The sequence below is a fragment of the Polypterus senegalus genome, chromosome 6, assembly GCF_016835505.1.
Source record: "Polypterus senegalus isolate Bchr_013 chromosome 6, ASM1683550v1, whole genome shotgun sequence".
NCBI classification, from domain to species: Eukaryota; Metazoa; Chordata; class Cladistia; order Polypteriformes; family Polypteridae; genus Polypterus; species Polypterus senegalus.
Window position 1 is genome coordinate 5,845,355 of NC_053159.1, and position 14,405 is coordinate 5,859,759.

The following is a 14,405-nucleotide window of genomic DNA, read 5'->3' on the forward strand; positions in this document are numbered from 1 at the left end:
ATGAAATTATTGTGGGATCAGAGAGTGGTAACGTGTGTGGTAGAAAAACAGTAATGGCTTCTCTGTAACTGCAATGCCTGTAAGATCTGACATCCTCGAGTTTAATAATAGAAAGATGAAGTAATATCAAGAATAAAGTCATGTTCCAGAAAGGAAAATTTTATGGGATTGTGTATTCTTTAATTAAATAAAAAATGCTTGTTTCGGCAACTGCAAAATCAAGCAGGTCAGAATGTTCCAGTAACTAACTCCACATTTCTATGGCTACTAGGAATGGAGTAGTGTCATGTGATCTCCTAAATTAATTAGAAGTTAGTTTATATATATATATATATATATATATTTTTTGTATGCATTGTATTATAAAAAGCCTGATGTACCATCAATCAATCTATCAGAATTGCTATGATGACTGCCATGGGATCTCATGATCTTCTCCAATGAAGCTGTCCATTAATTGACTCGACTTTGTCTTTTTGTCTCCACAAGTGTTGTACTCAGTGCATATTCCATTAAGATTACTGCTACCTACCGTGTATGTCAGGAAACTTACAATAAATAAATAAATAAATAAAGCAAAGAAAAAATAAACTCAGTAAAATCAAGAAGAAACTCCATTTGCAAGTAAAAATGAAATAAACAAATTGGTGGAGTTTCATGTATCGCATGACACGGATACCACTCCACAACCCTGTGTTGCCAAGAAAACATTGCCATACTGGTTCTTCCTGCAGAAGAACTGGTTCGGTGTGACGTTTCATGCTTGCGGGTTCTGCCTGCATTACCTTTTTTTTTTTTTGGTTTGACTTCAGGAGAGTGCATGATATACAAAAAATGGCGCCAAGATGTTCAGCAATATTGTTCACATCAAATATCCATGGTCGTTTTAGAAAAATACACACTGTATTCCATACTTTAATGTATTATGATTGTTATGATAATCATTTTCTCTTGATATTCCACAGTGAATGCAAATGGAAATATAAGAAAATAACAAATGAGTTGAATAAGCCCTACCCTTATATAGCACCTTACCAAACCAAATGCCACCCCTTCAGAACACATGGTTACTGTATAATGCAATCCCCTACATACAGTATTTCTAAATATATTAGTAATGTCCTCAAAAGCGCATTGTGGTGGGGTTTAAAGTTCAGTGCCACACTCGCTAAGCGGTGATTTATGGAAAAGGTGCAATTAAATGAAGTGGAAAAGAATTGAATATAATGGCGTTGTTGCATGCTACGAGGAGACGGAGCACGGGCTCTAGGCATTTTATAGGGTTGTGCAGTATACTAGAAAAAGTAATGTAATCCAAATGGGATTTTTGCCACTGGAAATAACCGTCAGCTTTCCTCTCAATCCACCCAAGACACCCTGCCCCATACCACCCCCCAACACTCATCACTGCAGTGTCTGTTTCATAGACTTCATGAGCTACTGCTTCGATGCAATTAGAACTTCAAAGCTATCAGGAGGATACTGATGTGTATTGAGGCACACCAGAGAGATCAGCAATTGTATTGCACACCAAGGGAGGCTGGATTTAGACTGGGCTGAGGATAGTGTTTGGGCCCAGCTTGGGGGGACTGGATATATCCTGTCCTGACTCAGCAGGAAATAAACCTCCTTTTGTTGAGTTGAACAGGGAGATGCATGCAAAAAATAAAAATCAAAGTGGCCAAAACCCAGATGAGGGGCAAGAATACCAGTCAAAATTCAGGCAAGACATGAAAATTAAACAGAGAGAGAATTACTCTAAGAGTTTTGAAGGATTTATCTGTAGACCGGATAAAGTTTAGTACAACTGCTGACCTTTTATGTTGTCTTGCTGATTAACTCAAGGTCATTACTGTAGAGACCATGCCCCTAGAAACGCAGTACACAACCTTAACAAGGTTTAAGCAAAATGGCACCCACTATAGAAACAGAAAAAGATACAAGAAAGTAAAATTCAGTCCTGATCACGACATATCCGTTACTTGTTTTGGGACCGTTTTGGTACTGAGGTATGAAAGTTTGAACTGAAGTCAAAATTTTAGTACCAATCCAACACTAGTATGTTGTAATTTCCAGTAAGTTATGAATAGGATACATCAGTAGATTCAGGAAAACGTTATGCTGGGGTCTCAATACTGACTTAAATGTAGTGCCATGTGTTTGATCTTTATTAGTCCTTAAATATCATTCTGGTGTATATTAAGTCTTTTCATATCGGAATATTTCTTTTTTCTATTCATTTCTTATGTATGTACTTCTTGTTTTTCTATTAATGTTATGTGCCCAGTCCCCTTAATATAGAGTATCAGGGCACAGGGCCACCATGACAGTCCCCTGAAGGACCACTGTTTTACTATTTACTCAAGTAGGAGAGTCAGACTCTCCAGACCGGCACTGAGAGTAATGAAGGTTAAATAATTGTGAATATCTTCATAAATGTTCTGATTTTTTTTTATTATGGTACTGTTTCTTGAGCAAGGTTTTTGATTTTGCACTAACACTGTTACCTTTGATTTTGCTTTTTAGGCAAACTCTTATTAATTTCTGTCCTTTTTTGTGGCTCTTTATTTATAAAATCCTTGTAATTCAAAGGAACTTTTTTTTGGTCCCAGAAGACCAGGGGTTTACAGTAATCCTCTTCTCCCAAGAGCAATGTTTGTAATATTTTTGAACTTTAAAAGCCTGAGCCACATTTTGGGCCTGTGCAGGCCACAGCCTGTTCTTTGAATATGAAGCTGAAGCCTGTGGTGGGTTTCCAAGTGCTGCTCAGGTTAAGGGAATTTTGAGGCCTGCACTATTTTTGATGCGTTTTGTATTTTTATTTCATAACACGTCAAAGACAGTGAGGATAAAGTGTAGACTTATTTAACACACACACACTTTCATTGTTTTTAGTATATAATTGCTGGGAGACAGAAGAGACCACTTTGGGTCTATTAGGATTAAGTCATCGTCTCCTTATTTCATCAGCCTGACTAAAGCAATTCTCTAGTAACAATTTATTACACCATTTTTTGAGCCCACTTAATATTGAGGAGAGTCACAAGGGGCTGGAGTCTACCCCTGCAAGCACATCGACCCATGCCCTGCGCACAGGTCACCAATCTATCACAGGGTGAACACACACTCACACGTGTGCCAATTTAGTGTCACTAACCCTTTAACCTGCATGTGAGAGGAAGGTGGAGCACCCTGAGGAATCGCACAGATACATGGAAAGAACACACAACCTCCACAAAGGGACGCAAACCATGGTCTTCTTACTGTGAGCTAGCAGTGTTACCACTGTGCCACCCTGCTGGCCACCATTTTTATACTGAAAACAAAACTCAAAATAAAAACGGAATTTAAAATGCCAGCCTTGTTTTTGTTCAATCCCATAACGAGGACACCTACCATTTTTATCCTTGACTCGGCTCTCATCCAGCCCGTTGACTCGTGATTCAGGTTTGAACTCGATGTTGCCCAGCTTCAGCACAGCGCTGACCACCTCCAAAACTGACTGTGTCTCATCATCCATGAAGCCCACAATCTGCATGGCATTCTGCAGTAGAAAAAGAAGAGTTTTACCGATTCTGTCTGCCTGAAGTATAGATGAGAATATCCATCAAAAGAACTGAAAATCCAGACTTAAATGTAAAATTAGACAAAATACTGGTCAGTCGGTCATAACATACAACACCAGCGTTACGTTTCTGTCAGGATTCCTTCCCTGGCTGAGGTTCATTTCTTTATGTTCTTTTGGTCCATTTTTGATTCTTTTCTTTACATTAATATTGTTTGTGCTTATTATTTGTATTCTTTATCATTTTGTCCAAGTATCAATGCCTGGGTTATGTTCCATTTTTTTTGTGGGTGGTTTCCTACGAGGTGGAGCCACCTGCCAATTACTGCCAGGAACTGCCCACCTTACAATACATTCAGAGATTCTCCCACAGTTCTTGGTGGTTCATTTTGAGTGTACCGAGGAGATCTGATCAGTTTCTGTTTTTTTATATTATATATATATATATATATTTTAATATTTCTGGAGTTTTGACCTTCTGCCCAGATTTTTGAGACTGTGTTTGCATGGAATTGCCTTGTTGTCTCGGCTAATCCTTTATGCCTTTTGTGCTCTATGGAGCTTCACTGTTAGACTGAGCATTTTCATAGAAAGAAAACCATTTTATTTTTCTAAAAGTTCCGTATTCATCCTTATTACTAGCTAGCTTGGACGGTTTGCACCTCTAGTTGGCATTTTTGGAAATGCTTTTCATGAACTTTGGTGCTTTGGGACTCCTAAGTCTGCAACAACCAGGCAACAGGTAACAGCCGAGATATCAGGTGTCATGAAAAACTGATGGCCATGTAGTGGACTAGCAGCATCCAACTTTAATCCACTGTCTGTTTTCTCACTTTGTTAATTGCCACTAGTGAGGGGCTTTGTTAACAGCACAGATACAGAGCAGACAACCTTGCATCTGTACTTTAAGAAGCTTGTTTGCTCTCTCTTTAACTACAGGGTTCTGGGCCTGCTCATAGATACCTGCCTGGCACCCTGTTCTTATTTTTATGGCACCTTATGTTGCCGACAAAAGCCTTCAAACGGATGGGCTTGGAAAAAATGAGCTATAGACACAAACACACACACATACTTACTCAGGATATATTATCTGTGTGTGTGCTTATACTCAAGGCTAAACATCAACTCGCCTCTGCTATGCTCACAAAAACACGAGATCTTTAAAGATCTCAAGCTGCACAAAAAGGAGACATCACTGATGGATTATTTCAACCTTCACGATCTCCAACACCACTCGTGACGCCAGTCTCAGGGTCTACTGATGGCAGTGACCAAAGTTTTTTTTTAAAATTGAGATCTTAGCACAAAAAGTCACAAAATTCTAGTAAACTACTAGTGGGAAAAAATTTTTTTTTGCATGTTACCGATTGTATTTTATATACTGCACTTTAGGGGTTGTTTCCCGGTTATTGTGTTATGAAAGAGTGCATATCATCAAAAATAGTGTTTTGTTATGAAGAAATTTAAGTAGAAAAGTGTATTTTGAGCAAACTCAAATGATGGTCCCGGGAACCTAACCCCCCTATTTCTCAGATTCAATAAATTAACATCTGTATTTTTGACTTCTACGTTCCTAGAATCATAAACCATGTGAAAGTTGAGAATTGACATATATACAGAATGAATGTCTGTTTGTTCCCTATACAATCCTATATGCTCTGATCAATCTAGAACAAATTCTGTATAGCTTCACTTTAGGACCATATGGAGACAACAGACTACTTAACAAAACCTTGACCCTGGGGGTCCCAGTGACGTTTTTTTGCCTTTGTGCTACACTTTGCACAGCAGTGCCACTGTTGGCTCACAGCAAGTGAAACATCCAAACAGACTGAAGCCAGCCTAGCAGACAAAATGGCCAGAGCCTTACATTTCATACCTTAGCATTGCAGCATGCTGCTTCTGTCAGCTGTAATATAAAATGGGGCATTATGCGTTTTTGAGAGAGGTGTTGAGTAAGGCTTGACCAAGAGTGGAAGTGCAGGACAACACAAGGCAGAATCAAAGGGTTGTTGTTTAACTTTAAGCGTTGTGGACTTTTTATCATCATTTAATTGTCCACCTTGAACCGCAAGGGTGAGTCAGACATGACAGAATTCATGATTACAACCCACCAAGGAGTTACTGCAATTCTGGAATCCAGCTGGACCCAAAAAGAATAAATTCTCGACTCATGAGAGCAGAGACATTAACAGAGGGGGCAGTGTGGATGACAGGTGGGACAGCCAGCAATGACAACTGGGTCACCATTTCAAAAATATAGAAACCTTTGCTTTCTTTCCTTAACCTATTCTACAAAATATACCCGGCAACACCGAGTAGTTCAGCTAATATATTTACATATTTTAGTGAAAAATTCTCAAGCCTGCTTAATAAAGTTAATTTTGTACAAAATTCAGTTAAATATTATTGAATCAGACCTAAAAAGTTTCTAACCAGCTTCATTCTAACAAAACATGAAGAGCTCTAAAGAGTTTTGAAAAGTGGGGAACAAAGGGGAAGGCCAGCAGCCAGAGATGTACTATAAAGCTAAAGCCATCGCTTCAGTTTCATCTGCACAAATTAACGCTGAGCTATCAAGACAAGTGGCTTCATCAGATGAGGCCGATCACCCTGGTGTGTTAATTATTTAAATCAGCCTGGTGCTCTAAGCAGTGTGGTGGTGGAGGTTCCGATGCCAACTCTAAAGAAAGTTTGCAGCAGGTACGGGCTACAGTGCTCTACACATTCTGTGTGGGCTGGAAAAGACGCAGGCATAACTCTCAGCCAGTGCCACTTACCAGGTAATTTATGCCTCCCGCATGAAGTACAAAAATTAAAAGCTTGATCTGAATATGTGCAGCTCAGACTGAACGCCAAAGCATGAGACCGTTCATCTGTGCACAACAGCAGAAGCCGCCTTTCCATGCATGGCTGGTTAAGTTAAAACACTTTCACAACTTTAACAGGTGATCTGACTTGTTGGAATTCAGCTCATTTTTCATGCAGTTTAAGTTCCATTAAAGTTTCATTAACAAGCATGAAAGAGGGAAAAAAGGGACATTCAGAAATGGCCCTGCACCAAGCTCAACCTTGGCTTACATGCTGCATTGACTACTTACATTTTTTTGCTACCAGCTTCAGTATTAGGCTACACTTTTATGTGCATTTGGCACATCACTCTGGGTTGGGATAGTGTGGGTATGTGCGAGTAGGTGGCATCCCATTCAAGTCCCTGGGTGGAATTTGCATGTTCTGCGTGTCTCTGTGAGGGCTTACTATCACAGTCCAGAGACATGCAGGTCAGGTAGATGGGCGCTACTAAATTGTCCCAAGTGTGTATTTGTGTGTGTGGGGTGGTGGGCAGATGGTTATGTAGGTGGGCTCACTTTGAGTTGGACTGGCGTCCTCTCCACGGGGTTGTCTCTGCCTTGCACGCTATGCTTACTGGGTTAAGCTCCAGCAGTGATAATAATAATATGATAATATATGACAGTTATATTAATATTATAATTCCTTACATTTCTATGGTGCTTTTATCCCTGCTGAACTGTTCAGAAACACTCATTTAGTTGTCACTCATCAAAAGGCTCTTCCAAGGTTGGGTGCACAGCCTTCACCTTTTTACTTTCTCCTATTCAAATTATAGGGAAAGTACTGTAATCCTCCAAAACTTCCATGTCGAGCTTTTGATGAATCTGGACATTTAAGACCTTCCCGGGTCCGAAAATACTATTTTTGGAATTATGTTTGTGTGTGTAAACATGATAACTTGAGTTCGCTTTCACTCAGGTCAACCAAATTCGGCATACAAGTATTAGGTACAAAATGTAGATTTCTATCAACTTCTGGGCTATTTCCATTAAGTGGAAATTTTACTTTACCTTTTATTCATGCAGCTGCAAAGTCCAATTTACTTTTACAATTGTTCATTATATATATTTATATATAAAATTTGATTTGTTGTTGATGGTTCTTTAATGTACATAATATAAAAATATCATTGAGTGGTTTACTCCTCAAATATCAATCCCCATATCTGAGTATACAAGAAAGTCTAGGGGAGACCACTCCCAATTTTTACAATTAATATACTTGGTGGTCAAAATAATAATTCTTTCCATTTATATAGCGCTTCTCGAACTATCCAAAACACTTTTCAAAGGGAGCGGGGAGCCACTTCAACAACCACTAATGTGTAGCACCCACCTGGATGATGTGGTGGCAGCCATTTTGTGCCAGTACACTCACCCCACATTAGCTGTTAGGCAGTGAAGGGGTGAGAGATAGATAGCCAAATGAAGACAGGGGTTGATAATGGGGGCAGAATCGTCAGGCTGTCGATAACAGCATACATCCTGCTCTTTACGAAGGAAGCCCAGGGATCTTTAATAACCACAGGGAGTCTGGACCGTTTTACACCTCATCTGAAGGATGGTGCCTTTTTTTTTACAGCATATCCTTCTCATCACTCCAGTGAGGCATTGGGATCCATACACAGACCATAGGGTAAGCGCCCCCTGCTGGCCTCACCAACACCTCTTCCAGCAGCAACCCAAACTTTTCCAAGGTGTTTTCTGATCCAAGTACTGACCGGGCCTGAACATGTTTAGCTTCAGGTGAATGACCTGATGTGAACTGCAGGGGGTATGACTGCTGGCTAGTTACTTTTATTCAAGTTGTGTGAACAGCAGACCCCTAAAAAGTTCAATGTGTATTTGAGATGTATCCCGTGACCTGGATGATCATTTTCTATTTCTTCCATTTCCAAATAATTGCACCAACAGTTGTCACCTTCTGACCAAGCTTCTTGCTGGTGGTCTTGTAACCCATTCCAGACTTGTGCAGGTCTTGTCCCAGACTTCCTTTGACAGCTCTTTGGTGTTGCCCATGGTGGTGCAGAGGTTTGAATGGATAGAATGGATTCTGTGGACAGGTGGACTTTATACACACGGGTTGATATCAGGAGTATCTGGAATTGATTGATTGATTGATTGTAATCAATATGCCTCGTGGGCACAAAGCCAATCTGTGGGAGGCACAATTCTAACTGGGTTGTAGGGGATCAAATCCTTATTTCACTCAATGACATACAAATCAATTTATACCTTTTCTGTAATGTATTTTTTGTGGATTTTTGGTTAATAATGTCTCTCTCCATTAAAATGAAACTACCAAAAAAATAGAGACTGTTCCTTTCATTGTAAGTCAGCAAACTTACAAATTCAGCAGGGGATCAAATACTTATTTCCCCCACTGTAGATGCACCCCTGATGTTCTCCATTTTTGTTTCTGTTTTGTGTTTGTAAATCTAAGCCAGCCCACAACTAAACACCTGATGTAAGAATTAGCGGAACTCATCAAAATCAATAAGACGAGAGCCGGCTAGCAGATTGCTGTTATTCTGAAGTTATATGAAGCGCAACACTTCTGCGCTAGCCACTAATAATAGAGGCAGAGAACAAACAAACAGAAGCGTACAGCTGCTCCCGTCTGACGTGCCCCGCTATTATATTGTTATTCAATTTGACGCTGGCTTCGCACAACACACACAGGTTGGAGTATTTCGATGGAGCAGCTGTGTTGTAGTCCCGAAGGAGAGTCGTAGCAAAGACAACAAGACATCTTCTACGTTTCTTCCAGAGAGGCAAGCTACAAGGGAATGAGGCATGCAGCAGGAAATGAGATGCCTACCCTCACTGTACGGAAGTTGGCGGCGTCATCCACTCCGTTCACTGTGGCAGAATCTAAGCTGAGGTAGTTGTACTTGCTGAAATCCCGCTCCAGATTGAGCTTCTCTGGGGAAGAGAGAATGGAGAGAAAAACAACATCAGGACTAGGCATTGGGGATGACAAGCACCCTTTAAAAATAAAGTAGAAGATGGGCCGATAGTCAAGACCATGCCGTGCACTTCAGGAGAAAGACAGAGCTCAAAAAACACAACAGTGCCTACAGAAATATTCAACACCCCTTGGTAGTTTTCAGATTGTATTATACAACAAATCTCTGTGGATGTAGTTTGGCTTTTTTGAAAATGATTAACAGGAGACGACTCTCGAGTGTCAAAGTGACGACAGACCTGAATTACAAAAATGAAATGTCATATATTCGTCCCATAAATAATCACATAAAAAATTATTATTTACTAGGCAGCAGCCATGACAGCCTTGACTCTGTGTGCACTGGCCTGTCTCGGCCCCGCCATTTTCCTCATTCTTCTACTCACTGCTCAAGCTCCATCAGGTCTCATGGTGGTCTTGACTCTACTATTCAAATCCGTCCACAAAATGTCTTCATTGGATTAAGATCTGGACTCTGACTCGGCCACTCCAGGACATTCTTATTGCTATTTTGATTCCATTCCCAGGTAGCTATGCATTTACACTTGGGCTCATTTGTCTAGTAAACAAGTCTTCAAAGAAACCTTCTTGCAGATCTCTTTAGGTTTTCCTCTTATTTTGCTGTATACACTTTTCCCCGCATAAGCCTACCAGGCCCTGCTGCTGCAGAGAAGCATCCCTACAGCCTGATGACACCACTGCCATGTTTCATGGTGGGAATGATGTGTTTCTGATTATGTATCTTTAATCCGATTACCTGGAAAAAAAAATTTTTGGTCTCATCAGACCACAGAACTTTCAACCTACTGACTTTAAGAGCCTCCCACGTGTCTTGGGCCAAGATGTCCTGTATGTTTTTTTCTCTTTGCCACTCTCCCATAAAGCTGATGAATAACCCAGGCACAGTTGATGTTATCTGCACAGTTTTTTGTCACTTGTGCATGTCTGAGGATCTCACGGGATCGATTGAGATATGTGATACCCTGTCGTGAAGAGAGAGGGTGCTGTGGCTAACTTTCTCTTCTACTCCTCTTCCCGCAGCATCAAGAAACTGCTCAGTGAGGGTATTTAGCCCCGCCCCTTCTGGTCAGTGTAATATAAGAAGCCCGGCTGGCCGCATGGAAAGAGGTATCATATGCGGACCACTAGACAGAACTCCATCGATTGACCCTGACTTACTATGGAAAAGAGCTGGATTTGTTTTGTTGCTCATTTTGCTCAAGTGGGCTGTTTACTGAGGCCAAAAAAGCCACTATTTTCTGATGGACTTCCTTATTAAACGGGACAACTCAGTTGGTGTCGTAGCTCTTCTCCTCTTCCATGATCTGTCATTCCTGCACCTGGCCACACTCTCCAATATTATCCTCTGTACCTTGTCACTACTTCACAGTTCTCAATGCAGTCTTTTGCTGGCCTCCCTCACTCGTCTTCTTCAGTTTCTGTGGATGACCTGCTCTAGTCATATTTCCAGCAGCGCCAAATTCAATCCACTTCATCATCATTGATTTAACTGGATATTCATTGAGTTTTGACATTTTCTTTTCTGCGTCCACTGACTTGTGCTTTTCATGGAGTCGCGTGGTGTGTTTGTGTGTCTTCACTGTGTAAGTTAGACTGCTGTACTGACTCACCATAACCTGGACCATACAAATCAATGGTAACCCCAGACAGGTGATCTTTATTGAACTAAAGATGGGACTTCTGCAGCAGTGATGATTCAAGGGTGTCATATTAAAGGGGATGAATACTGTGATTAATCATTTTGTGTTTTATATTTGACAGTAACTTAGACCACTTTGTAGAGACTGATTTTCACTTTTGACATTAAAGAGTCTATTTCTGGTGATCAGGGTCAGAAAAGCCAAATTAAGACCAGAGCACAGAAATCCAATGGAGAAACTCTGGCTGATCTTGACAAAGGCTGTTCACTCACCATAACATAGAACAACAGAGCTTGAGCACTTGGGCAAGAAGAATAGGGAGGGAGAAATGGCTGACATCTACCTATTGCTGACTTATACAACCAATTATTTTCTGTTATACTGTAATTCATGTCTGCCCCTTTGCAGAGGTCTGTCGTCACTTTGGACACTTGACTCTTTTTTTGTTGATCGTTGTCAAAAAAGGTATCGATGTCTCAGAACAAGAAACTGAGAAAATCCAAAGGGGTGCAGACTTTTTATCTCCTTTGCAAAATTTGAAGATGGGGCAGCATGGTAATGCAGTGGTTGGAGTCCCACACCTGGAGGTGGACTTCTGTGTGGACTTCCCTCCATGTTTTCTGTTTGTAACACGCATGGTGTGGTCTTCTTCTCATTTGTTTATCTATTGAAGATGCTTTGATTATGTTAACGGGCGACTCTCCTAGTCTATATACAAGGACTGGCGTCCTGTTCAGAGATGTACCCTCCACTTACTTTGTGCCAAATGGTGTCAGGTTACAGAATCCTGAGGCCCTAAACTGGAATAAACAGGCCTAAGAACCCATTTATTTAGGAATATCAGCAACAGCTTAGAGTGCCTCTGGGTTACAAGTGCCACACGTACACAGCAGCAAGACGGCAAACGACCTACTCCCATTTAAATGCTGTTAGCTTGAATATTTTGAAAAGGTAATTTAGTATTTATTAAGATAGAGAGTGGCATTAAACTGGGAGCAACAGTCAGCAGATCTGTCAATGACAGAAGAGAGCTGAAGGTCAGACGATCACTTGAGAGACAAGATGAGGAATGGACTTGTGGAGTGGAAGTGAGCCCCTGGGGTGATACGAGCAAATGAGATGGTACGCTAAAACAGGACTTTGACACACACCACCCACCCTCTAAGCAAGCCCTCCACGTTGATGAGTTTATAGCAGCTTGGCAGCTTGTTCTTGACCAAGCCTCAGGTCCAGGAGACCAACACAGTATGCTGTCTTACAATGCACTGCAAAGTATTTTTAAACACCTTAAGTCATTAGCAAGAGAAATAAAAATAAATGCATGTGGTCACCAGTGTTAAACACTGTAGCTGCTCTCCTCATGTCATGAAAGCAGTGGTTCAAGGAATTTTGCAATGGAGTGTGGATAATATTATAGGATAGTAAGAAATCTGTAAAAACTTTAATAATAGGTAATAGTGTAATTAAGGTGGCACAGTGGTAGTGCTGCTGCTTCGCAGCTAGGAGAACCAGGTCCTCCACGAGTGTGTAGTTTGCATGTTCTCCCTGTTTTTGCACAGGTTTCCTCTGGGTACTCCGGTTTCCTTCCACAGTCCAAAGACATGCAGGTTTGGTGGACTGGCGATTCTGAATTGTCCTTAGTATGTGCTCAGTGTGTGTGTGTGTGTGTGTGCGCGTGTGTCTGCCCTGTGGTTGGCTGGTGCCCTGCCCAGGGTTTGTTTCCTGCCTTGTGCCCTGTGTTGGCTGGGATTGGCTCCAGCAGACCTCATTGACCCTGTAGTTAAGATATAGCGGGTTGGATAATGGATGGGTGGATAGTGTAATTAGGTAGTTTGAAGGTAAAACTTCATCACAAATTGTGCTGCCAAGGTGAAATGTTCAGGCTGGCAGAAACAGATGGTTGATTACAAAAGCTGAGACAAAGCTGCTTGGGTACCAAAACAAGGTGACCACCATGAACTGTATTAGAAAGATATAGATAATATAGATCATATACTGAGTACACAAGTAAGAATGAAGTACTACAGATGGATAAATGTAAAAGGCATTTTATCAATCGATCATAGATAGACAGATAGATATGAAAGGCACTATATGACAGAGAGATCTATCTGTCTGTCTATGATATAGTGCCTTTATCTGTCGTGCCTTTCATACCTATCTATCTATCATAGAGTGTCTTTCATGTCTATCTATCCAAGAGGGACATTAGTAGGTAGGGAGATAAAAAAAGTCTATAGAACAGAAAAATAAGAAAACCACTAATAGATAGGAAAATAGATGTGAAAGGCACTACATTAATAGATGATTATGAAAGGTGCTATAATAGCTGAGAAGACAAGAAAGGCACTGTATAATAGAAACAAAAATGCACTTAGATATATAGATAGACAGATGTGATAGGCAATATATGATAATTAGATAAGGTGCTACATATTAGATAGATGTATAGGCAGATGGACAAATAGAAAGGCATAGATATACTGATATTATTCTAAAGGTGCTATAAAACAGACTGATAAATACAAAATGCACTATGTAAGATATATAGGCAAATTCACAGATGTGAAAGGATTATTTTAGAAAGAGATAGACATTAAAGGCACTATATGTCTGACAGACAGACAGATGGACAAATACGAAAGGTACTGTTAGATAGATATTTTGTATCAAATAGCACCTTTCAGACAGACAGGTAGATAAGCAGAGAGACAGGCATACATTGATATATACATGAAAGGTGCTATAAAACAGACTGATAAAAATGAAAGGCGCTATATAAGATGTCTAGGTAGATTGACAGATATGAAAGGTACTTTTAGATAGATATTTACAATTACATAATAGACCAGCTAGATTTTCCTACCTGGTTTTTGTAGAAAGCGGTCACCGTTTGAAATACAAATGTTCATCTTCAACAGAAAGTAAAATATCATTTATTTCCCATATTTCTTGAACTTCTTCAGGCTATTTTGTCATTTTTATAATATGCAAATTCTACTTTCATTCTGCTATGAATTAAGACATTTAAACATTAACAAAAATGCCAGTGAGGAGTATGTGTTCCATCATGTTACGCCTTGTTTTCAAAATTGCAAGCTTGACTCGGCCCAGCAAAAAAAAAAAAATTTCATACATCCATCCATCACCCAACCCGCTATATCCTAACCACAGGGTCACGGGGGGTCTGCTGGAGCCAATCCCAGCTAACACAGGGCGCAAGGCAGGAAACAAACCCCAGGCAGGGGGGTTGACTGATAAAATTTTTCTATTTTCTTTGCATATTACTTTAGCTAGATGGTTAGACGCTATAAGATAGATACAAGAGGCACTTTATAATAGATAAATAGATGTGAAAT

General features: G+C 40.3%; 1 protein-coding gene across 9 annotated transcripts in view; it reads right to left on the reverse strand.

The window, feature by feature from the left end:
• myo1b (myosin IB) overlaps positions 1–14,405 on the reverse strand; it is a 220,772-nt gene that overhangs the window by 83,220 nt on the left and 123,147 nt on the right. For all 9 annotated transcript variants that reach the window (XM_039755322.1, XM_039755325.1, XM_039755323.1 and 6 more), the window contains exons 9-10: positions 9,239–9,342; positions 3,397–3,544 (exon numbers count right to left, since the gene is read on the reverse strand). In XM_039755322.1, coding sequence (XP_039611256.1) covers positions 3,397–3,544; positions 9,239–9,342 — 252 coding nt within the window. The remainder of the gene's footprint in view (positions 1–3,396; positions 3,545–9,238; positions 9,343–14,405) is intronic.